Below are 24,441 nucleotides of genomic sequence, written 5' to 3'. Positions count from 1 at the left end.
TTCAGGTTCTTCTTAAATCATTTTTGTTGAGAAATGTCTTTACAAGGTCGGCGCACTCAAGAGGTTGTTTAACTGAAGAATGAATGTCAGTTTTTGGATAAAATTATATTTTTCTTACATTGTGTTCAGGTTTTTGAGTTGAAGAGCTGTTACACAAACCAAAAACAAAGCACTTTAAATTCCTGAGTAAAAATGTCCCTCCAGCTCTTCAGTTAATCAGTACATCCTGTCTTAACCTTACACTACGGTGTTTGCTTTAGAAAATGGAGACCAGAAATTCTTCCATTAAAATAAAAATGAACGTAAATTTTAAATAGGATTGTAAGAGCCCCTCTCTTATGTGAAGAAGTGAAGAAATGCAGGTTGCCATTTAATGTTCCAGGATACATCTGCTGTTACAAATAAATGCTATCAGTCAAGATAATCTTCAGCAGCTGTTAAGTAGCAGAGTTTCACCAGCTTCTCAGCAGAGCTGTGCTGATCAAGGGAATGAGCATTTTTTGATAAACAGGGGGTTTTGTTTCTGGGGGAGCAGGGGGGAAGTTGGCCTTGGCATTTTTTGAATACTTTGAACGGTGCTTAGAAACTTTGAGGTAATTCCTTTGAAGATGCAAATGTGCGTACCCAGGTAGAGCTTGGTCCGACTCATAAACATTTGGGTACTTATCCGTGTTCATGCAGCCTTGTCTGGGTTGAGGCACGCAGGCAGGGCTGCGTGGGGAAGGCTGGCATGGCTGCTGCCCAGGGGGTGATGACCCTGTACGGTGACAGAGGAGAGGGGCATAATCTTGATGGCACGCAGGCTGGCACCCCTCGTGAATTCTCACTTCTCCTTAGAAACTGCTTTTGAAGAAAGAGCCAAGGTGAAATGTGTACTGCTCTCTGCAGCCCTGCCCTGTGGATACACTCAGAGATGTCCTGTGTTTTGTTTTTGAACAGGAAAAGCCAACAACAATGTACAGTGGGATGAGGACTCCGTAGAATACATGCCAGCCAACCCAGTCAGGATCGCATTTGTCTTGGTTGTTCATGGCAGAGCTTCTCGGCAGCTCCAACGCATGTTTAAGGCTATTTACCATAAAGACCATTTTTATTACATTCATGTTGACAAGGTAATATATCACTGGTTATAAATTGCCTGTCTCACCATCTGTCAGTCTACCCATTTTTGTCATCTTCTTCATCTTCTCTTTACCTCTGCTGCATAGAGTGCATGTCACTTTTTGTCTCTCCATCTGTTATATGTTTGGAGCTTCTTTTTTTTTTCTTTCTTGTTATCTTCTTTATGTAACAGCCTTCATTTCTCCTTAAATGTCTATGAGTATCTATCCATGTCTGTCTGTTGTACATTTAGTTAACAGTAATTGGTAAGTTGATGCAGACTGACAGTGGTGGCCCACTGGATGGAGAGCTGACCCGAGGTGCCTTGGGCAAGTTACTTTACTTCACACTGCAAAAGGGAGGTAGTAACAGTCACCTCCTTTACGAAAGCTCTTCAGGGTCTACTGATGACAAATGATAAATAAGAGCTAGTTACATTGATTAGTGATTACTGTAGTTGTAATAAAAAGAATTAAACAGGGGTGTCTGTACATTTCCAAATTAGCATTTAGCAAAAGAAGGTTGTGCGCCATAGTAAGTGAGGGTAAAGCAACGGTAACGCTCAGTGAGTCAAGAAGTAGAGTTGGTGGTTAGTGAATACAGGGAGGGCCAATTTTGGACAGAGTAACTTGAATGTATTACTTTTTTCTCCTGTAAAGCGATCCAATTACTTGCACCGGCAAGTGCTCCAGTTTGCCAACCAGTACCCAAATGTGAGAGTCACTTCTTGGAGAATGGCAACTATCTGGGGAGGAGCAAGTCTTCTGTCCACCTACCTGCAGACCATGAGGGACTTAATGGAGATGAATGACTGGCCATGGGATTTCTTCATTAACCTCAGTGCTGCCGACTACCCAATCAGGTACAATGAGTATTTTAAGAATGTACATGTTTTGTTCCTAAAGGAAATATGTATTGAAGGATATAAGGGATGACATGTCCGTGCTGTGCTGCAAGAAGCAGACGTCAGAGGGGCAGTTTCTTCTGTCTTACAGCAGAAGACTCCTCTTGGTGAGGCTGGTGTCTGACAGCCACACTTTAGCCAAGGAGACAATCACCTTACTGTACTCCATGTGTCTGCCACTTACCTAGGAGGGACTGCGGCTGTGAGCAGGCTAGCAGCACTGGTTCTTCACTTTACTGAGGAAGCAGGAGCTGCTCTATTTAGTTGTTATTTCCAGCAAGGGGCATCTGCAAGAGAGGATGAGTAAAGTGGCAGGAAGTACTGGAGCTCAGCAAACGAAACCCGGCATGGAGAGACTCCTCCCTCCCAGGGCTCTGATCAACAGTTTGATTTGATGTCTCAGAAGTGTTGAAGGTATGAATATAGATTCAGTGAAGGTATATGTTCTCCTCTTCCTTTTTTTAGTACTTTTTCTGTGGAGGATAATGATAGTAGAAGTGACAAATAAGTTGCTAGGAGTCAATTATATCTTCAGCACTAACCGTTGCCTGAATATCTTTATTCACATGGCATCAGGCAAAGAACGTCACACACCACCACATGACAAGACTCATGATTTTAAGTGAAATTATATTCTTTCTGGATTTACATAACCCAGGCCCCACAGCTGCATTCCGTAAGGTTTACTACATTGTGCAAAAGTAGATAGTCCGTGTAAAAAAACAAAAAAAAAACAAAAAAAAAAACAAAAAAAAAACCAAAAAAACCCCACCCAAAAAAGACCCAGCCCCCCAAAAAAACAAGTGTCCTTAAACTGTTGGGTTTAGGCTATAAGAATTATCAAGAAGAGGGAAAGAGGAAATTCTACTTGTGACTTCTGTTTCCCTGTATGTTGAAATGAATCGATGAAAGGGGAAGTAACTTTCTTGGGCGATTTTCTGATGAGTGATGACATAACATGCTTTTAATATTCATAGAAAAGAAATATATTAGATGCTTTCACTGCCTTTTGCTGATTAGGTTTCCACAAGATCTCTTTCAAAGTATGGGTCCCTTCCTGAAGCTGCTACTGAGACAGAACTCCCCACTGAAGTGAAAAATGAAAAAAACCACGAGCATATGCCTTAGGAAGGATTTTGTGGGAACTGACAAAAGGCCTTATTGCTGGTGCCCATTTCTAAGCACTGTCAGTGAAATGCAACACATTTTGGGGAGAAAAATTAGGGAAGAGCACAAGAGTCACAGAGATTGCACTGATATTGGAACATGGGGATTGAATTAAAAAATCACAATATTTCACGTTGCATCTGATTTAAACACTTTTGGTGTCCAACAGGAAGAGACCTAACAATTTTGACATATTATCCTTGCTTGTAAAGGAGAGTATATAGTTCTCTGTATATCTCTTGAGTTTTGGGAAAAGCTAGCTTGTTATTCCTATCATTCACTTTCCCGGTGAGGAATGCTGCACTGATGATAAAAAGTAAACTAATGCAAGACCATAAAGGAGGAGGTAGGTGGTGGCACTTTGAATCAAGTAAGATTAATTGTAGGAGAATAATTGCTGAAGGTCTAGTATAATTATAGACTAGTTCCAGCGGATGTATCCAGTTATCCTTCTGTGGTGTTGAGTCCACCCTAAACATCGTGTAATGCTGACGCCATGACCTGTGGCGGTCTCAACTGCTCTTAGTTCCCTGTGGAACAAGTTAAACCACAAGGCCAAATGGGATCAGTCACTTACAGACACAGCCATAAACAATCACAGGATTTGTTGAGTAGACTGTAGTCAGTTTGGTGTTAATGGATTCTTTGTAATAATGCCGTGGTATCTTGCAGTCATTCAAACTCTAAACAAGTGCCATTTAGCTGGAAAAATTCCAGGTGCTCGTTTCTTCATGGGGGAAATTCTTGAAGGTCATGCTTCTCCATTGCAGCCGTTCTCAGAGCTGCATGGTGGGCTCTCGGCAGCCGGGCAGGCGTCTGCAGTGCTCGCTTCCCTTTCTGTCAAAGTGTTCTGTTACCAGAACTGATACAGGAAATGTGCTTCCTCTCCACACCATGCACTTCAACAAAAAGTAAAAAGCCTTTTTCAGTGCTACAACTTTAATGACAGTGACTTATAGGTACTGTTAAATTTTTTTGAATATGGAATATTACAGCTATAAACCCTGGAAAATATTACCTCATCATATATATATATATATGCGTCCATTTCATTTTCATAGTGGAGATGCTATAAATTAATATACTTTATAATCTTTAGGAAGGCATTACCTCTCTGCATACCCCATAGAGAGCTGATTGTTTTTCCAGGAAATAATAAATAGGGTGTTTGAGGGTTTTTTCCTTTCTTTCAGACCTCATGCCATGATTTGTCAGATAATGGGCTAGGGGCAGTTTACATTTCTCTCACTGGTTAGTCATTACACTTCTCTCACTGGATAGTCATATTGCAGTGGTTTTTGCTAGGTTTCCCTGCATAAGAACATATGAATTTTGTGGATTAATAGTTTTTATCCAGAGCTGCTTCACATTAAGCTTTTGCTTCCCATCTGCCATTCCATCTGTAACACTGAAACCTTTACTACTTCTATTCTGATAATAAAAGCTAATCCAGCCTTATAAGTCAGAAAAACACACTCACTATGTGGGGTTAATACTATATGATGAAGCCTAAATCTGTCTGGGGAGCAGTCTGGTATGTTCACAGGCTACATTACAATTGCTAGTCCTTCATCCTTCAGAAGAAACGTCCAGAAGCAGATGTCAAAGATCATACTATATAAAGACGGGGAAAAAAAATACTCCCTCCCATTCATTTTGGGGGGGAAACAATTAAAAATGTGTAAAATAAAGCATACGCAAGCCAGGAAAATTCAGAAACCCCTATTATTTTTCCTCATGCTTTAATGTTTAGTTTGTGAAGTGGAGTCTGTAGGTCCAGCACCTAGCACAAAGGAGGCCCTAATCCATGTGCTTCTAGTTGTTACTGCAGTAGAAATGGCTGGCAAAGAGAGTCTGGACATAAAGGCGCCTCCAACAAAAATACTGTGCTTCCCTTTAGTCATGAGGCAATATGCTATTTATTGGCCGAAGTGAAATGATGTGGTGCATAATCCAACCTTGACTCCATTCAGCTCCATTAAACATTCTCAGCAGGAAAACGAGGGACGAAATGGCTAAAGACAAACCTCTAGAAGCGACTCTGAGGTGGGAGGTTGTGTGACTGCCCCTCCTTTTGCTCTGGGGTTGTGAATAAAAAAAGGGCACGTGTCTTCAGGGTTCTCAAGAAATCGTCTCTCACAGTCATTGCACTCATAAAGAAATTAAAGAAACCAGCACCTTCCTTCCTTTTCCTTAACTTTTTTAATTTCAGTGGCGTTTTTTCAGGATTTAAAGTCTTTTCTTTTGAGAGCCTCTTTCAAAACTCCGTGGGAAAGCTATTGATGTCTTCAACCTCTTACTTTACATGGGTATCTATTTGCATTATTTATTGTCTCTGACAAACAGCATCAGGTAGTCAACCTTATGTTCAGGGACTGAAATTTCACTCCCAACAAGGTGAACTATGGTAGAGCATCTATTGATGCTGAATGTTTAATGTGCGTTGCAGGAGTCCTTGGATAATGTGGCAGGTGAAGTGTTGCACCACTTAAATTAAGAAGTTTAATGAGATCATTTAACAGTGAATGTCATGTCGGTGCTTACCTGGCCACAAAGCTTATATAAAGAATAAACATAATGAAACATTTGAACTATTTATAATTTACAGTAAATCACTGAGCCTCAATCACCAAAGGGATCAACAAATCTAATTGCCAGCTAATGCTTGGTCTTTAATAAAGGTCAAGCAAAATTATTAGCAGAAGCTTGGGGAGTGCTTCAGAATAGTAAGAAAATAGAGTGGCTTATTGATGGAGCCAGGAATGCAGATAGGACTACATTTTCAGTTATGAGCAATCAGGTATAACAAAGGAACTTAAAAGAAACCCAGTGAAACTACTTGTGTTTTGCTGTTTGGCACTATTTTAGGATAAAGGTTGCATAGCTGTATTTTCCATAAAAGCCTGTGTTGTGAAGACTCGGTCAAATGAGACACATTCAACAGAGGTTTTGGTCTGGAACTTGAATGAAACAGCTCCTGGGGAAGGGTGGCTACAGACTCCAGGGAGTAAATGGGATGATCTGACTGGGACTGGTCCTTTAAACAGGTACCAATTTGGTGTAATTTATGGAGATCATCTTTGTCAGTCAGAATCACACTCGGAAATTAAGAAGAATGAGCTGGCAAAGAACTATTGACTGACCTGCTCTTGTTTCATTGTGTTGTCCTCTGATGGTCAAGGTAACATTGTTAATGCTAAATAGCAATATTCATCTAAAGATTTAAATGCTCCTTTAGAAACTTGAGGGATGCCCTTTGAAGTAGGTAAACCTTTTTCTCAGGTCAATGTTTCCAGCCCAATCAGCTAGCAGCAGACAGGCAGTCTGACTCTCAGTCCTGCATTTCATCCAGCAGACCCACACTTGTGACTCTTTAGGAGAATTGTTAGCAAAGATAACCACCCAAAATCAACAGTTTTACTTGAACTCCTGCCAAATCCGAATGTGGTAGACAGCCTAATAGTGATAAAGCTGTCCTTTCACTCATCTGTCGTCTTCAAAGCTTTCATCTCTAATAACTTACATGGCCAGGTCCTGCACTGGGGCTATACCGGGGCTGCTGCCTTTGGCTATCAAGAAAGGAAACTGAAGACAAAATGGCTGTGAGGAAAATTAATTATTTAAAATTCTTCTCCTCTGCAAGCATCCAGATGAAGTATTGGTTAATAGGAAACGAAAGCGATGACTTCTGAACGAGGTCCCTGGGCAGCAAAGTGTTTGCCAAGAGTGAAAAGGTGGGAGTGGAGGGAATAGGTCTTCAGGTTTTCATTCTGGTGGCAGGTGGAAATAATTATAACCAACAGGTTTTAGAAAGTTCAACCTTTGGGAAAAATGCTTCAGCACTTTTTCAAGTTATTTTTCAGGTGCCAGAGAACTACCTGGGAGAACAGTAATTGCCTTGTTTCAGCCACTGGCCCAGATTCATCCCCTGCAAAATATGGGTGACTACCACTCTATATAAACTACATCAGGGATGATTTTTGCTCTGTCAAATTTACCATGACCTGCCCAGATTTCACCTGGGCAGTTGACCAAATGACGGAACCTTTGAAACAGGTGACTGGGAGAAAAAAAGTGAGAGAATACAGTTTGCATGGAGTGAGTAAACTAGGCTCAAGCTGTCCGTCTGCTTTTGCAAAACTTCTCAGCCTTTGCACTGTGCAGGCTTGAAATGCAATATTGGAAATGCAGGAAAATCTCTTCTTAGAACTGGAACAAAGAACCTAACTTTCACATACAGCACTCCAGCTTTGTGAGAAATGTCTGAGACCCAGTTGTGCCCTCTTGATGGTTATGAACTTAGAAATCCCAAAGCCAGCAGGGCTGATGGAAGCTGTGTAATGGCAAATAGGATCACCAAAACCATTGGCTCAAAAGGTAGTTCCTCCCTCCCTCTCTCCCTCCCTCACTTCTCATCAATTTGACTTGACTTAATTTAACAATTCTATGTCCCACTGAGAGCTGTCTCTTACAGGTATTTCCTTCCTGGCAATACGTAAGCTGGTGCTGGACATGAAAGCCTGTATAAAAGATACTGACTTTCCACGGCTGAATTTGACCTCACACCCCATACAAAGCCACCTGTTGCGATGCTGCTCTGAAATGCAGGCCTTGCCACTAGAATAATGTACTGGGCTGTTGTGGTTTAACCCGGCAGGCAGCTAAACACCACACAGCCGTTCGCTCACTCCTCCCGCCCCGCAGTGGGATGGGGGAAAGAATTGGAAAAAAAAGTAAAATTTGTGGGTTGAGATAAAGACAGTTTAATAGGACAGAAGAAGAAGGGAAAATAATAACAATAATGATGACGATAAAAGAATATACAAAGCAAGTGATGCACAATGCAATTGCTCACCACCTGCCGACCGATGCCCAGCCAGTCCCCAAGCAGCGGTCACTGCCCCCCAACCAGCTTTCCCCAGTTTATGTACTGAGCATGACGTCCCATGGTATGGAATGTCCCTTTGGTCAGTTTGGGTCAGCTGTCCTGGCTGTGCCCCCTCCCAGCTTCTCGCTGGCAGGGCATGAGAAGCTGAAAAGTCCTTGACTAGTGTAAGCACTGCTTAGCAACAACTAAAACATCGGTGTGTTATCAACATTATTCTCACCCTAAATCCAAAACACAGCACTGTACCAGCTACTAGGGAGAAAATTAATTTTATCCCAGCCGAAACCAGGACATGAGCACTAGGCAAATAATACAGCATTCTTTAAAGTGCCCTTTCAAATGTTATCCTGAACCAAAGCACTGGTAAATCATATCTATACATCTAGATGGGAGTACAGCGCAGGTAGCTTTTGCAGTACATCTGTTAAGATGCCAGCACCTGAGGTTTTTATCTCAGTATTGTCACTGGCATTGTATGTGGTTTTGTTTGCTCAGAATATCTTTATCTGGCAAGCCAGACGTCAATCCACTCTTAAAGCTTCACAGAGAATCTTTTTTCCTGTCCAAAAAGGAACTTTATCAGTGTTTTTCTTGAATCTGCATTCTCTGAGAATTTCAGATGTGCTTCTTTCTTAAATCCTTCAAATAACCTTTTGTCCTCCTCTTTCCTCACTTTGCCAGCACATTGGCTTGAGATTTATATATATTTTGAAGGTTATCTTTTTGGCTTGCTATCCCACTTCTCTGTTTTACTGTTAAATTATCAGTGGTTGGCAAAGCAGTGGTTTTTCACATGGTCACAAATGGGTGGGGTGAAATGTTGAAATTATTGTGGCTTAAAAATTTTATTTACATCTGGTGTTAACATAATATTTTCTTCAAACTGGCAAATATTAGTGATGGGAGACCCACCCTTTCTCTGTGCAGCCACAGCAGCTGAGGTTACTCTTTCTCCACCTCCCCTCCTGGGTTTAAGGCTATAAAGCAGCTTTTGCTTTTGGAGAATTGTGACATCTGCAGCTCTTAGTAACTTTTTTTGATATTTATTACTTCTGAAATGTTCTCCATAGCAGCCTCAGTCTGGCAACAAAAATAAATGCACCCCAAATTGGAGGCTGGTTTGGCTATCCAGGCATCTCTACAGTGCATGCAGATTAAAGATGCATCAATAAAGCACATTTTTAGAATAGCAGTATTACTCAAAGTACCCTTGTACTTGGCAGCACATTATCTTGTTGATTACAGTGCTAAACATTCAGCCCTTCGTCTCTTCCTGTGTGAACTGAAGCATCTGAGCCAGCGTCTGAGACCACTCAGAGGACCGCCTGGCAGATAAAAGCCCCAGATGCCAAGCTTTACAGTTTGATGGGCATTGCAGCATCTGAGCACTTGCTGGGCTGCCTAGCTGGTATCCTCTTATCTTCTGTCTTGGCTTTGGGGCTGCTCACAGGGAGATTCTCCAGCGAAGAGGCAAAGGGTTTTCATCTGTTTGCCATTTGCTTTGTGGATGCAATTTATGTTTTACTTATTTATGACTGAGAAAAAAGTCTGTCTTCTAAAAGAGAGTTAAATGCGAATCTTCACTGGATACCATTCAGCCTGATCTATAAACAATAACAGTACAAGTGTTGTGATAATGTGCACCATTGGTTCCTAGGCAACACAGTTACGTCTTTTGTCTTCAGGATGCTAGAATAATATCTAGAATAGTATTTTTGTAAGGGTAACTGATGTGTTGGGGCTGAGGAAGGCATTGAGCAGTGTGAGGGATCTTGCCAGCTCAGCTATTTCTCCTTCACAGCTCCAGGGCTATTCATGAAACCTGTTTTTCATTTACAACTTGTCTTTGTGGACAAATAGTCTGGGGTAACCAAGTCAAAAAAGGGTCCTTCGTGCAGAATGGCTCTTGTACTTTAAATCCACGGTTAGCAAAATTTCCCACTAGCTGTCCCATACTGGCAAGCCCTTCCCATGGTACTCAGCTGCTCATTGCATTCCTGGGCAAGAAGCTCCAGTGATGCTCAGTTGCCGGCTGAGGTTGCTCAGTTGCGGGCTGAGGTTAAACCATGACACAGTGTAGTGGATGTTAGTCGTTAGGGAAATCCCAGGTGTGACTTTCTCACCTGTGCACTCTCCTGCAGCTTTGCTTCAAGTGGCTTTTAGTCTGTGAATTTAATTGTGAGGTGGGTAACAGAAGCTGCAGAGAAACAGGTCCTTGTGGTGTTTACCTGGGGTTTATGAGTAGAAACTCTTTAATCTCTCTTCAGCTGGGTTTTGAGGGTTTTGGTTTGGTTTTTTTTAGAAAGTTCAGTAAAATCATTATCAAATTCCAAAAGCTAAAACTGCTTGAAAGAGGGAAACATTCCTCTTATAGCATTGCATTTTAAACACACTCTCCCTTCGTGGCCTCACTGAATTCTCTCAGGAAATTAAAAAATCTGTTGAAATTGCCATTAAGACACTTTTTTGTTTAGATTTCAGGATGCCACTTACAATAAAACAGCTGCAAAATAATATCTGGTGGCAGTTCAAAGTGAAGATGAAACGACAGCATGTGCTATTATACCTTTCCCAAGTCACTCTTAAATAGTTGCGAACCAAAAAGCCATTAAAGGGTGAGCAAAAATGTTGTTCTGATTCAGTCTTTTAGTGGTGATATTGAAACAGAAAGGAGAGGAATAGATGAACTCTTTTCCTCCAAAATAGGGCTAAAAATGTAAGAGTTGAGTGGTATTTGATGTTAAAGATTTTTCAACCAATTTATACGTAAATTCTGGTCTTGTCTTGATATTAAATTATGCACTTTGACTTTTTTTTATTCAGGATTACTGCATGTCAATGAGCTGAAGGGCTGATTTGAATGAAATACTTTGCAGCAGAATTAAAGCTGCTTTGGAGCAACAGATATTTTTTAAAAAGTGCTTCTGTAAAAATAAAATGCAGTAGTAACCCACTGTGGTTACAGAGCAAGGATGGCACAAGTACACAGTCCCAACTGCCTCTTCCCTTTACTCTGATCCAGTGGAAACTCCTTTTTCCGCAGAATCATGGTGCAAGGTAAGAGCCAGTTGGTCACCAGCTGCCTCGCTCCCTGGGATTTATGGGGAGTGCTGATGGGAAATACTGTATTAACTTGTACAGAGGCATCCAGTGTTGCTCTGTCTGTCTGCTGCTGTCACTCAGTGAAGTCCCTAAGACCACGCCACATGCTCATGCTCCAGTCCGAAGGCTCCAGGAGCTGTGGGATGGGGAGAGTGGTTGCAGGACAGAGGTGGGAAGCAGGAGGCTGAGATCTTCCAGTGCACTCCCTTACATGGGAGTTGCTTAAGAGGCTCCTTCGCCTTCATTCTCTTCTGCAGAGAACAAACCCCACTTCATCAGTCTATAAATGCTGCAGAGGAGGCCCGGCTCAGCTCTCACAGCTCTGTAGACCAAAAGCAATACCTGTGTGCATGTTCAGTGCTGCAGAGCTTGGGTGGATCAGAAGAGGGTAGGGCACCTCTGTGCATGCTTTGTCCTTTGGGATGTGCTGCAGAATGTGGCTCTTTCTCCCAAGCTTTTTTTTTTTTTTTTTGATAGTTCTGACTAGTGCCAACTAGTCAAAACTTTAGATCTTGAGATATTGTGGAAGCTTTGACCTAGTGGTGCAAAAATTCAAGACCTACATTTTGCTGTGCAATCCCAGGTAGAATTAGTGGCTAGTTGGCTTTTACAGTTGCACCTTATTACAGTTGAATACTTCATTTCTGCTCGTCCTGCACAGCACTATTAGTCACAATGCATTTATATGATACTTCTGAATCTCTCTCTATATAAATAGTGGTGCTGAATACCGTTGACTATGTTTGTGGCTGCGCTTCTGTAGTTCTAGGCTGATCGGAGGGGATGAGGCCCTAAATGGTTCATTGTATCACGCGTTCCACTTTGCCGCATGCCGTTTAATTATATCCATCATTCAGCATTGATGAACCAGCTGTAGGCACAAGCATCCCTAACCTTTCATCAGGATAATTGCACTCTTTGCCACATTAGGAACGGGTTTGGGGCCAAGTCTTTTCCAAATACAGTCGATCTCTGTTTAAAAGTTTGCTGCCTCAAAGTCATTTCTTGCAAGTAATCTTGCAACAATGCATTTTTGGGGCAGCTGAAGACTAAAACATCTATAAATCCAAATTGGTTATTTGTGTCACGTTATGGCTTTAAATAATTGGGGCAGCCTTGGAGGATGTTTTAGCACTGACTCAGATCATTGTATTCTGAAGATGGGATGTGCCATGCCAGTCAGGTGCAAGGTAGCTTCCAGATGGCTTCTGTGGCAAGGGCTTGCAGGAACCGTGGCTATGCGTGCTGTATGAGGGTTGAAGTTGTTGCTAAACCTTCGTATAGGTTGTATCGTGTAGGCACTGAAACTGTTCCCACACGGCTCAAGTCATGTTACTGCTGGCATCTACAGAACTATAGCTGAAGGCTGAAACACCCTGATCTTTCTTCTGTATGTGAAACTGGTACATGTGGTGTGTCAAGAGATACCAGTGCTGGTTATCATCACAAAGTGCCTGGAGGACCTCCAGGTTTGTGAACCATTGCAACCCAGGAGGGGAGAGGCAGCCACGACGTCACTCCAAAAGTCACCTCCTGTCCGCTAGTCAGTAGGGCTTGGCAGGGTCAGGAGATCAGCTGGTGACAGACTGCCTAACTTAAATTCACATGCCTTTTTTTATAGACTTTTCTTGAGTTGAAGTGAACTACTGGTTCTCTTCTGATCTCGTGATTAAATAAGACTGTATTGGTTGCAGCTCTGTTGAGCACAGCAGTGAGTGGGAACACCAGCCTCCCACCCTCCCAGTTGTCTTCTCGTCAGCCCCAGTTATATCAGTTAATGAATCTATATGTTCCCTTTGTAGTTTTCTCGCTCAGAGCCCCTCTCTGCCACATGTTTGTGCCCCTCATACTAGCGCTGCGTTCTTCGCTGACTGTCGTGGTTTAAAAAACCTGCCGAAACCAGGACAGCTGACTTACTGCAAAACAGTCCCAACAAAGAGTAGGGCAGGTCATCAGCTGGCACAAATTGTCAAAATATGATTATTGCTCAACCCAAATAAAGGTAATAAAATGTGACCTTCTGTTGTTAAAACCAATTAAGTTTTCTTCCATCAACTCTCAGTTCATTATCCCTTTCACCCCCCAGGCACTGTTCTTCCATCTTTTCAGGCTTGGTGCAGAATTAATGTTAAATCCCATTAGCCTGACCCCGTTTTCCCCATTTTGCCTTCTGGTCCTTTGAATTGATGCACTCCGACAGGTTGATTCAGCAGCTTGGGGATCAAAGGGAGTGGCAGGCCCATGAGGAGCTTCGGGAAGGGCCTGATTTACTCTAATTCACTTTACTTTTAAATGAGGTTTGTGAAAGGACCTCAGCAGCGGGGTTTTGCTGGGAGGAAGGGCTCTTGGCTGCATCCCTGGAGCAGAGAGCACCGCATGGCCCCTCTGCTAGTGGGGTCCCACCACTCATTTCTTGGGATAACTCTAGTTGGGAGATTGAAGCTCATCATTGGATGAGTGTGTATTTCCTCTTGCCTTTTCCTTGGAAAGTGTGGAATGGAAAAAAAAAAAGTTTCTTTACCCAGATACATCTTTCCCACTGCATCAGAAAGACCATCTGCTCTCAGAGCAATGTGAGACTATGTTGGCCACTTTTGGTTTAGGTTTATGCTGCAAGTTAAACAGGGAGATGGCAAGACCCAATACCAATATCAAGTGACTAAGCTATATGTTGTGGCCTCTCAGAAAGGGCTTTCCTGCTCCCTTTTCTAGCAGTGGGATGGTGGTCTCAGGTTTCCTGCTACTTGCAAGCTTAACATGAGCACTTTCCATTTCTTTATTGATATGAAGCGTTGGGTAGCCACTGTGTTGTGTGGCAGCAGGGAATGTGCCTGCTGAGCTTTGCAGAAGACGCTGGACCTTTGCATTTGGGAGCATGCCTGCCATGCTTTCCCCTGCGTGGAGCCGGGAGGTGGCCCTGCAAAGAGGGGCTGTGGTGGGGTGGCTTCAGCGGTGAGCCGAGTGTGCGGGGAGGAACGTTTTCACTCGAGTCCTGCGGTGAACCGCTCTTTGGTGTTTTGCCAGGCATGTGCTGATTTTGAAAGTGATATGGGGAAGGTATGATTTCATGGCTCTCATTTCCTGATACGACAAATGGGTGGGCGTGGGGCGACAGGGTGAATCACAGCCCATGGGGAGCACACAGTCAGAGCGAGAGCAAGTTACGTTTCAGAAACTGAGAAATGACCAAAATTTAACATTCAAGTTGGAAAAGTAGCACCTTAACAACTGTATCCAGAAAAGCAAAGATTTCTCATGAGTCTTAAGTTGCAAGACTGTCACAGTTGATTGAGGAACATGCAGCCCACAATGATGGACTTTAAATCCGAGGTGGATCTGCTGGGTAGATCCGTCCCTGGTACGCAGCCTGGCTGAGCCCAATACCTGTACGCGTGTCACCCTCACGTTATCCTTCTGCACGTGACAATGAGGATCCTAGCCCCAAGGTGAGATGTCTCAGGAGGGGAGTGCCACGCACACAACTGCATTTCTTCACAGATGCCGGAGGGTCTCCACTCCAGCAGGACAGCAGGATTGCACCCCCAGACTGACAGACTCTGCGATCTGCAGGCAACACTCTGCAATGATGAGAAGGGTGGAGAAGGCAGTGGTGTTAATACTGCTTGTGACTGAGTTTACTTCATGTAAAACATTCTCAAGGTCTCTTTCTTCCCACTTTCTTGGAAGAAAGTGAGCATTTTTTATTATAATTACTCAACCTAATGAGCAAATAATTTTTCATATTGACTTGTACAAATAAAATTTCAGATGGATTGAGGAATATATAAATTAGATGAAGTGAATGGTTGCTTTAAATCTATGCTCATATTTAATTTTAATTTCTTCCCTTTTACACAAAGCTCTTGGTAATTTAATTTTGGAGATGGTGAAAAAAATTGCTGAATATGAAATATGCCATGTAAAATATACACAGCATAAACAAACAAAAAGATCCCATTCAGCCCAATATCTAGATTTTTTTTCTTTTAACCAAAGTCGCACTAATTTGAGTAATGGACTTGTTGATCATTTCTGCAGCTCACTCCACTTGCTTATTTAATCAGTGATTATTGTTTTCCTCAAAATGGGATGTATCGTGTAGGCAGATGAGGTTCTACATGAATATGCAATGACAGACAAACACTGAAAAAGTGCAAAGCAGGGAGCATCGTTCTCTAAATAAATAAATAAAACTAAATACAATCCCAGTGCTTTGATAAACCTAAAAATCTATCATGTTTGGTTTTAATAATTAAATATCCTTGGATCCTTGGGTATTAGCAGCTGGTTAGGCAAGTATTTCACTACTTTTTTTTTTTTTAGATACTTTTCAGCACATACATTAACTGGGCTCAGTTCTTTTTGTGAGATAGGATAGTCATGTCTGTCTTAACTCTTTGTGTGCTGCATCCTTACAAATGATACCCTAGCATCAATAGGAGGATGGTCTGTGTTTTGGTCCATCAAGAGTTCGTGTGTTAGCTTGTTAAATGTGGTAGTTTTCTATATTGATCTCTGTGTTGATGCAGTTTATTAGTAATGAGATGGCTTGTTATTGTAATAACTTACTTTTCACAAAGCTGCCTTTACCTGTTATCTTGGCAAATACATTTCAGCAGCTGTTAGAAGTCATGTAGTAACTGGCAACAATTAACGTTTTCTGCCACTCTGACACATTAATGAATAGGCCTTATGGAAAAAAACGGTTGCTCAGGAACTTTTCCTATGGAGAATTATCTACTATGAAACACGTAAGCAAGGAAAAACAGAGCAGTTCTCAGAATGATAGGAAGACAGTGCTAATTTTAGTCTACTAACATGCTATCTACACATGCTTAACAATATAGGTTCACAGCCTAATCAGTCTAGCCTCTAAACTGGGAAACACCACAAAACTTTTGTTACAATTTCCCATAGCCCATTCCAAGAACACAAAGCCAGGTTTATGGTCTGGCTTACGCTAGCGTAAACTGAGTGCACTGCACTGATTTTGGAGCATTACAGATATGAAAACAGAATGAAATTCAGTCTTTTGCATAAGGCTTTATCAGCTGAAAAGAGGATAGAAAAAAGTATTTTTTCATTGGTTAAAGGAATTGCGAGAGGGAACTTGTCTCGCTGTTGAGGGTACTAAGAATATTAGTATCTTAAGGAACAAAATAATGGTTAATTTGTGTACTGCTTTCTTCCAACATGCACCTGGTAGAAGAATGGGCAGAAAGTGCATTTACCAATGTTTCTGTCATTCCACAAGTTATTTTTTCTAGTGGGAGAAAACCCTATTGTCATAAAAGTTGTTAAATAGGAATACGCTGAAAAGAGAGAAAATAACACCCAAGACATTGTGGGGTTTGTTTTTTTTCCTTGCGGGGTTAAAATTAAGTAAATGACATCATTAAATTTAGCCATTCTGGGCATGAATCCTCTTTAAACATGCATCTCGATATAAATAGCAATGTGGCTTAAAGCTGTGTAGCTAACCTATTCAGGTACACTGCTGCTTCCTGCTCACTATCTATCAAAATGATCATTTATGCCAACACTCAACTTCCTTGTAGACAGAAATGTAAAATGTGATAGACCTTTGACAGTATAACATTAAAATAGCCTTTCTGCACTGAATTTTCAGCAGATAGCGTGTGTTCATTAGCTTTGCACTCTGCATTCAATCACTTCATACAGTCTCAATAGAAAAAGGTTAAAAACGTTCAGACTTGGACTCACTGATGTCATCCACCTAACCGGCACAACTTTATCATGAAAATCACAATTCTTTCCGTTTATCCTAACCACATCTACCTTGGAAAGTTGCTGACTAAAGTGTTAATGGCAACTATTAGTGGAAGGTCAGCTGAAGTGGCTAAGAACATTGGCCTCGTTGTACTTTGTCTGAACCCATCTGGCTGCATGTGACAAGTTTCCCATGAAGTTCTTCGCAATATGTGCAAGCTCACCTGCCCCTGCTTGCACTGATGTTTCTCCTCCCTCTGTATCATTAATTTGGGAAGCATTCATTTTGAACCAGAGCGATGACTGTTGTTGGCTTGTCTTCTGAAAGTCTGCCACGTGGCATGGAGAGTAAATATGGACAAGAACAAGTAATTGAATATGCTGCTCAGGGGAGAGCGGAGTTGAGCTGAGCTGTAGTGTTGCGGCCGAGGATCCTGGCCCGGCTCCGGAGTGGCAGCTGTACCCCGCCACAGGCCCCCCTTGGACCAGAGTCAAGACACCTTCCACTCTACTGCTGGAGGATGTTGCATCCTGTCTGCAAAGGCAAAAGAGACCCAAAACACATACATGGCTTCTCTTACATGCCTGTTAACCACAGCAGGGGTGATAATATTTAACCATTGACTCTACCAGAGAACAAAAATTAAAACAGAAGGTTGTATGTTAGGCTACTTTTTCAATTTGCAGATTTGTGTTGGTGGGATCAAAAGCCAAAAAAGGCTGGAAACAAACTATAAATGTGCCAAAGCCAAGATAAACAGGCTAAAATATAGCTAGACAAATTGCTTGTACTCCAGGCAGACAGAGACTGAAGTGGGGAGCAGGCAAACGTGGCAGCTCTCTCTCTTAAATAGCTTTCACAACTATTTCTCTTTTTTTTTTTATGCCCATGAATGGAAACTTCTGCTTGTGAACATGAAATACACCAATGCCAAAAGGAAATCTGCTTACTCGAGATTGGCACCTTAGTTTAGGAGAGCCAGCTCATGTTTCGAGCTGAGATAATGCTGAGTCAGCATCAAAACTTTGGGTTACTTATCCAAAAATGCTAAACATTTTGGATTAGGCTATAATTTGAAGTATCTAAACCCCATATTGCTATATTTTCTCTTCACCAATCTACATTATTTTAATTTCCAAATAAGAATAATGGGAATGCCAGCAAGGCTTGGTAAACAGTTTTTGCCAGCACTGATAAAAATGAGCTTTCTTCCGTACATGCAGTTCAACTAAACTGACATCTCTTGTGAACTGTGGTGGGAAAGGAATTTTGCTTTACTACAATATATACCTTTATCAAGTTTTCTAGCCCTTATCTAAGTTAGACACACATCTCTGCCTTTACTTAAAACTATTTGTTGGACATATGCAATTATAGGCCTTTTTAGCAGGGACTATCTGTCAGGCACTCAAGCTCTGGGCTAGCAAGATGAAAAAAAAAAAGATACTAGTGGTGATGTGCTGATCATTCATAAACTTGAATAGAGAAAGAAATAGAAAATGGTTTAATCAGGGTGAAACGTTTCCTTCCTTTCTAGCAAAATGCCTCTGAGTTGAATGCATCAACAACAGGTTATTTAGGGAATAATTCATCCTGCATGTAGCTGATTATCTTTGATTATTTTCATGTGTACCAGGTTCTGTGCAGTTGCACATTTGGAAGGAGCTTCGGAAGCTTTTGTTATTCAAGTGTTTTTTCAGTGCATTCATTGTTGACAAACATACGTATAATCTCGGCTTAGTGATTGTATAAAATTAAATTTACGAAAGGAAAACTATTTTAAATAATGCATTTCGTAATTTTACTGTAAAATACATAGGTTGCTTTAAAATTGGAAAAAGAAGAGCTACATATGACATGGTATTACAGGATAGTGTTTTTCTTATTTCTTTACTTTTTATTGCAGCAGTAGGGATGCTTGGAAAATGTCATTGTCACAGACAAATGAGTTCCTAAGATAGGTTCAGAGGTACTGCTGGGACTGAGGGGATTTTTTAAAAATGTTTTGTAATCATCAATGAGTTAAATCTCAAACCATTGGTGAGTTGTGTGATATATCTGTGGTAGAGATGGACAAACTGAAGTACAACTGGACTGACCTCCCTGGAAAAGTCTCCTTAATAAGAGTACTTGTGCACCTAAGAGATCTAAGATGAGTTAAAGGACAGCTCTCAGCTCTTAATCTTGTGTGTAATCATTGCACATGCTGCTTCCTAGCACGCGGACATGGAGACCCTTACCCATAAAGTAATTTATGAGAATACAGTATGAACGTCACATCGTTTCAGAAGAGCTACAAGTGTACTACAGTTAAGCACATGCTGTTAAGTGCTTTACCAGATCAGAGAGACAGTGGTTGCACTATAGTATGGTGTGTTTGATAAGATCCTGGATAATTTAAATGCTGTGTTGAAATTGCGCTATAAAATAATTGGAAATTGCGTAATTACTTTATGCCTAGCAAATAGCTAAAGAAAGTCAAAAGCAACAAGTTAAAAGGTTTTAATGAGTGTATGTGGTGAGTATTTTATTATTATAAAAGCTGTAGGGTTTATTAGCTGATACAGAGCTGGAGTTTTTCATTAGCCAAAGGCGTTTCAGGTTTCGTGGGACATAGCTGGAAAACATTCCAAACAAATGAATATTCTATTTTAAAAGAATAATGAGACGTTGAGGGTTTTTATAAACTCCAAAGTTTGCTAAACCAATATCTCTAATTAGATGAAGAAACTCTCTACAGAGGCTTTGCATCAACGGCTGTGCACATAGCAAATGTTTTAAGCATTTACATATCAAATACTGCTGGCAGCATTTTGGCTGCAGTCCAGAGCTGTAGATAGTTTTAATCACATTTGTTCATTAATCCTTGGTGGAATTCTCTTATATGGTCTCTTTAGGATTTTCATTTAAGCATGTGCTGCTGCTTGTCAGCAGTGGGCTTATTTATTTATTTTATGAATGCCATCCGAAGCCTTGAATTTACAGAAAATAAGTTGTGGAGTGGCTCAGGAAGCAGACGATGGCGTATATTCTTTTTCTCTCAGTAGATCTCCTTTGTACCCAAGCATTTATGTACTCTCACTAGGAAGAGGTTTATTCAGCAGCGTGACATTTAAAGAAGACTTTCACTCTTTTGTGACTATGTTAGTTCTTTTCTTTTCCATAGGAAACAGACAATGGTTGAATGGGAAGCAGTAATTGAAAGTACAGCAAAGATGATTGTATTGCTAATAAAATGTCTTGAGAGTCATACAACACTGGCAGAGCTGCACTGAGAGTAGCTGCATCCCGTATGATGACTGATCAGTGCCTGGAGCATCAAAATGCAGAAAGCTAATGCTTTGAAATACACGGGTGCGATTTCCCAGCCCAGATGGCAGCGCTGTTGCTGGAGCAGAACTCTAATCTCTCAAGTACTCCAGCGAGCTGAGCTGCTAAGGCAATAGCTTTCTTCCATTATCTTGTTCCTCTGTTAAATCTGGCTTGAAAGACAAAACAAACCATTTAAGACAACACTGTTGTAAAAGTAGAGGTGTTAACAGTCACCTAGAGCCTTCCACATGCAGTTGGCCTCTGAAATCCTATCTGTCGTTCTCATTTTTATGGTACGTTTTGCGAATGACTGCTGTTACGGGAATCGGCTTCTCTGAAAAATGCCTGCCATGCTAATATTTGTTCTGTGATAGATAGCGAGGGCTAAATATAGCCTTCCCCTTTCTTTGCATTTTTAGATGGCAGAGTCTTTTTTTCTTGCTACAGCCAGGGTCAGGCTCCTCTGAGCCTCCCCTTGCACTAAATTGCCTTCGGGGAGAGAGGAGGAGTTGGGAGCATCAGGAGAGGGTCAGGCTGCGTATCCAGGGACCCAAAGCTGAACCCTGGAATGAGAGGTTTTTTCCTGTATTGTTGTGCTGCATTTGCATTGTTGATCATCTTGCTATAAGCATTTCCTTCAGGAAGAGGTCTTGTAGGTTTTTGCTTTTTTCTCCTGAATCATTCCGCTGTTGTATCCTTCTGTTAGGTTACCCGTGCATGCTGTGCACGCAAACCCGCACGTGTGCTAGCTGGCATGGTGGAAGGGCCAGTATGGATCAGGATCCCTTATTGGAGTAGGAAGATCCCACCCAGCTTCACTGCCAAGTGCTGCCGAGTCCCCAGCAGACATGGGAGCGAAGCTTTCAGAGTGCACTGGACGCTATACAGGTGTAGGTGGAAATTTGCAATAATTCTTCCCCGCCTCCTGGGTTGCTCTCCTTCCTCCCCACCTCCTCTGCACCTCGTGGTGATGCAGGGCTGCTGGCAGCTGCAGACGCTTGTGAGCTGGTCTGAACATGTGCACTCCTTGCATAAGAGGGAGAGGGCAGCAAGGCAGGATAGCCCCAGGCTAGGAATAGTCAGAGAAGGAACTCTCCTTCTGCCACAGGGGTCTCGGCAGCGATGGCATGTCCTAATACTTTACAATAATGTGTTAAGTAAGATTAAATTAATCATTTATTGAAATCAATGAGCTTAATCATAATTATTAGAATATATTGAAAAGAAGGTAGCAAAATTGAAGGCACTCAGCTCTTCCACTTCCAGGCTGTTGTGTGCACATCTGCATGTTTAACCATGGAGTAATATAATGCTTAACTGAGTAGATGAGTTTGCCCCATAATTCCAGTTTTCTTCTCTGAAGTCTTTTTCTTCTCTAGGGACCGTCTAGAAATAGTTTCTTGGCAAAGAACTGCCAGGGTTGCTGTACATCTGGGCTCTGTAGGGCTGTGCTTTTGTACAGTCACAGTGATCCTGGGAACGTAAACTGTGGAGAGGAGTCAGATGGGTATGGGTGGAAATACCAAAGCTTTGGGCACTGAGAGCACTTGTAACAGTTTTTACTTACCTCTTCTGACTATATATTTGCCTTCATCATCCTTGCTTCAGAGGCCCTTCATTGCTGCTTCAAACCACATCAGCCTCCTTGCCCTACTCTCCCAAACGCTTTCCCCTTTGTTTGTTACTCTGTTTTTTTGTCTGTTCAGCTGCTTTCGTGATACTTGCCTACCTCTCCAGCACCCCACACCATGGCAGAACTACCACTATGTTTACTGACACCACTGTTCACCATAGCAAGGGCTAACGCCTCCCTGCGCTCACGTCCCTCTTTGTTGCAGCTAATAGGGTCTTGTGCAGTGGCTAGCAGGCTTGCCTTTAGATAATGCTAAATTAATCATGATTAATCATTTTACCCATTTTCAGTGTGCCGTCTCCTCACAAGTGGGTATGTTGTTCTGTACTAACCTAGGCTGTTTGAATTGCACCAAAAGCACGCATACGGCCCAGCATGGAGGTGTGCATGTTGGTGTCTGGTGAGACCTGCTGCCTGAATTCAGGAGCTGCCCTCAGACCCCAGGTGCTGGTGTCACAGCACAGCATCATCAGTCACTGCAGTGCAGCTGTTTCAGTTCAGCACTTCAGTATTGTTCTTCTAGGGAATACAGCCTTTGTCTTTGCAAAATATGGTAAATATATGAAAAAAATCTCAGAGCTGTGGCTGCAGAAGCATTGTCAGCAACGCTGTAGGTGCTGGTGTGTGCTCAGTTCTAAGGACTCCCAGGTTCAGTGATTGCTGGTCGCTGCAGCTAACAACTATTATGCACTTACCTAACTGCGGCAGGATGGTTTGCTGGGGAAAAGTTGGGCAGCCTGTAGAAGCTCTGATCCTGCTGTTGCCTGTTGCCTCAGTAATGTCGCATGGTTAACGTTGCAATTACTTACTGTGACCAGTACTGTGAATTGTCACAACCTAGGAACACTTAGGTTTCTTTTGCTGGGAGTGTGTCAGTAGGCAGGGTAACGAAAAGTTCCTTTTGTCCCATGTATGTAGCAATAAAAAAGGTGTTAATATTTTTTTTACCTGTCAGATAAGAAAATGCATAAGAAAAAAGCTCTTCCACACATCAAGATTACAACAGTGACAAAAACACTAAAGGCAAAAATCACATTCAAATCATATTAGTGCCTGGGGAGAGAAACTGCTAAGAGGCCAAGATACTGTTGCTTCCAGCAGGCTTTGCCCTTCACTTCTGGAGAAGTGTGGAACCAGGACTGAGCGGATCAGTTTTAAACAATTTTAAAGCCACATTTTATTTGTCTTGCTCTAGGTTTTCATATCCCAACATTGTAATTTACAGGTAACCATATTTGTCATTAAAGTGAGTTACAGCTGCCTGGAAGGGGTAGCAGAATCCACTTCTCAGTGCTGATGCTTGCATGTAAGAGCAGGAAAAGAGAAGAAAAGAAAAGAATGCCAGAAAATAATGATTAAGAATGGAATTTAGTCTGGGTTCAGCTTAGCAGCTGTCCCTTGCCCATGCTTGTGCATGTAATTCAGGGTAAGCTCATGACAGACTTTTAAGTTGGGACAATGTGGGGTATTCCTGGTGAATGAAGTGCTGAGAATGACCTGGCAAGAGCCAGTGCGGTAAAAGCCATCCCTTCCCGGGCATCACTAATGAAGCAGGGCTGAAGAGAATGAAGTTGCCTGAAGAAGTCTAAAGCCCAGCGAGGCCACAGGAGAGATTTCCATGGATTTCATTAGATTTTGTCTCAAACCTTGAGCCAGTAACAAAAGAATTCTCCAGTACAAGAGCTGCTTTCCAAGCAGAAACACTGTATATATGCATAATGTCTAAAAACATTTATTTATCCTTACCTTTCTGATAGGTCAGAAGTAAGTGACTAGGAGACAGAGAGATGATCTATACTTTGTGTGCAGATGCACTGCAGCCCTTAGCACTTTTCATAAAGTTTGAAACAAGATTGCTCAGTCTGGTCCTTGATAAAGGAAATAGTTTATAAACCCAGTCCAGGAATTTACTTGAAATGTGGACATTTTTTGAAGACCTCACTGGTGAGTTCACTTGAAGCAGATGGCAAGCTGAACCTTCCTACCTGTGACCTCGCCTGCTGAAGCAGAAAAGAAACCAAAAGAGATTTTTGGCAGCACTGCCTTTGCCGCAGCATCATTGTGGGTGGGCTCTGGAGTTTGGGCTGGATTTCAGTTAAGTCAGTGGCTTTTTGGGTTGCAGCAATCTGTGGTCCCCAGGAAGTTTTTCTTACTGTCACTGCTCCCTGTTTTAATCAGCAGGGTCTCATCTGTCTGCAGAGCCGTAGCGCGGTTCCCAGTGGTAAGCCCCAGGGTCTATGCTGGGACAGGCAGACCAACACCAGCATGTCTGAAATACCCCTCTGGAGAGGGGCACCGGGCGCTCACCATGCCGGGGGCAGCCCCTGCAGTACCAAAATGGCAGAGTCCAACCCCAGAATCCAACAGAGCAGTTGCTCTTTCCTTCATCTGATTCATACATAGAGTCAAGCTATCTTGTTTCCATACCTGTGTGCTGCCAGTTTCTGAACTTTTGATCTAACTTAGCCAAATTGTTATGCAATTGAATAAGTTTTGACATATGAATAGTCCCATTGAAGTGACTGCTATTCCTTACATCCTTCAAGTTGCCCATGCGTTAAAGTACCTTGCTGAATCAAGGACATTTATATTAGCCTTCACTA

The 24,441-nt window shown here is 42.0% G+C and overlaps 1 protein-coding gene across 2 annotated transcripts in view; it reads left to right on the top strand.

Annotated features, from left to right (window-relative positions):
- The window catches only part of XYLT1 (xylosyltransferase 1), a 202,251-nt gene that overhangs the window by 137,486 nt on the left and 40,324 nt on the right, over window positions 1-24,441 (top strand). For both annotated transcript variants that reach the window (XM_076351493.1, XM_076351492.1), the window contains 2 exons: window positions 940-1,112; window positions 1,761-1,963. In XM_076351493.1, the coding sequence (XP_076207608.1) occupies window positions 940-1,112; window positions 1,761-1,963 (376 nt within the window). The remainder of the gene's footprint in view (window positions 1-939; window positions 1,113-1,760; window positions 1,964-24,441) is intronic.

This window comes from Aptenodytes patagonicus, chromosome 13, assembly GCF_965638725.1.
Source record: "Aptenodytes patagonicus chromosome 13, bAptPat1.pri.cur, whole genome shotgun sequence".
Classification (NCBI taxonomy): domain Eukaryota; kingdom Metazoa; phylum Chordata; class Aves; order Sphenisciformes; family Spheniscidae; genus Aptenodytes; species Aptenodytes patagonicus.
Note: the sequence above shows the minus strand (reverse complement) of the source record. Positions and strands in the feature narration are given on the sequence as shown.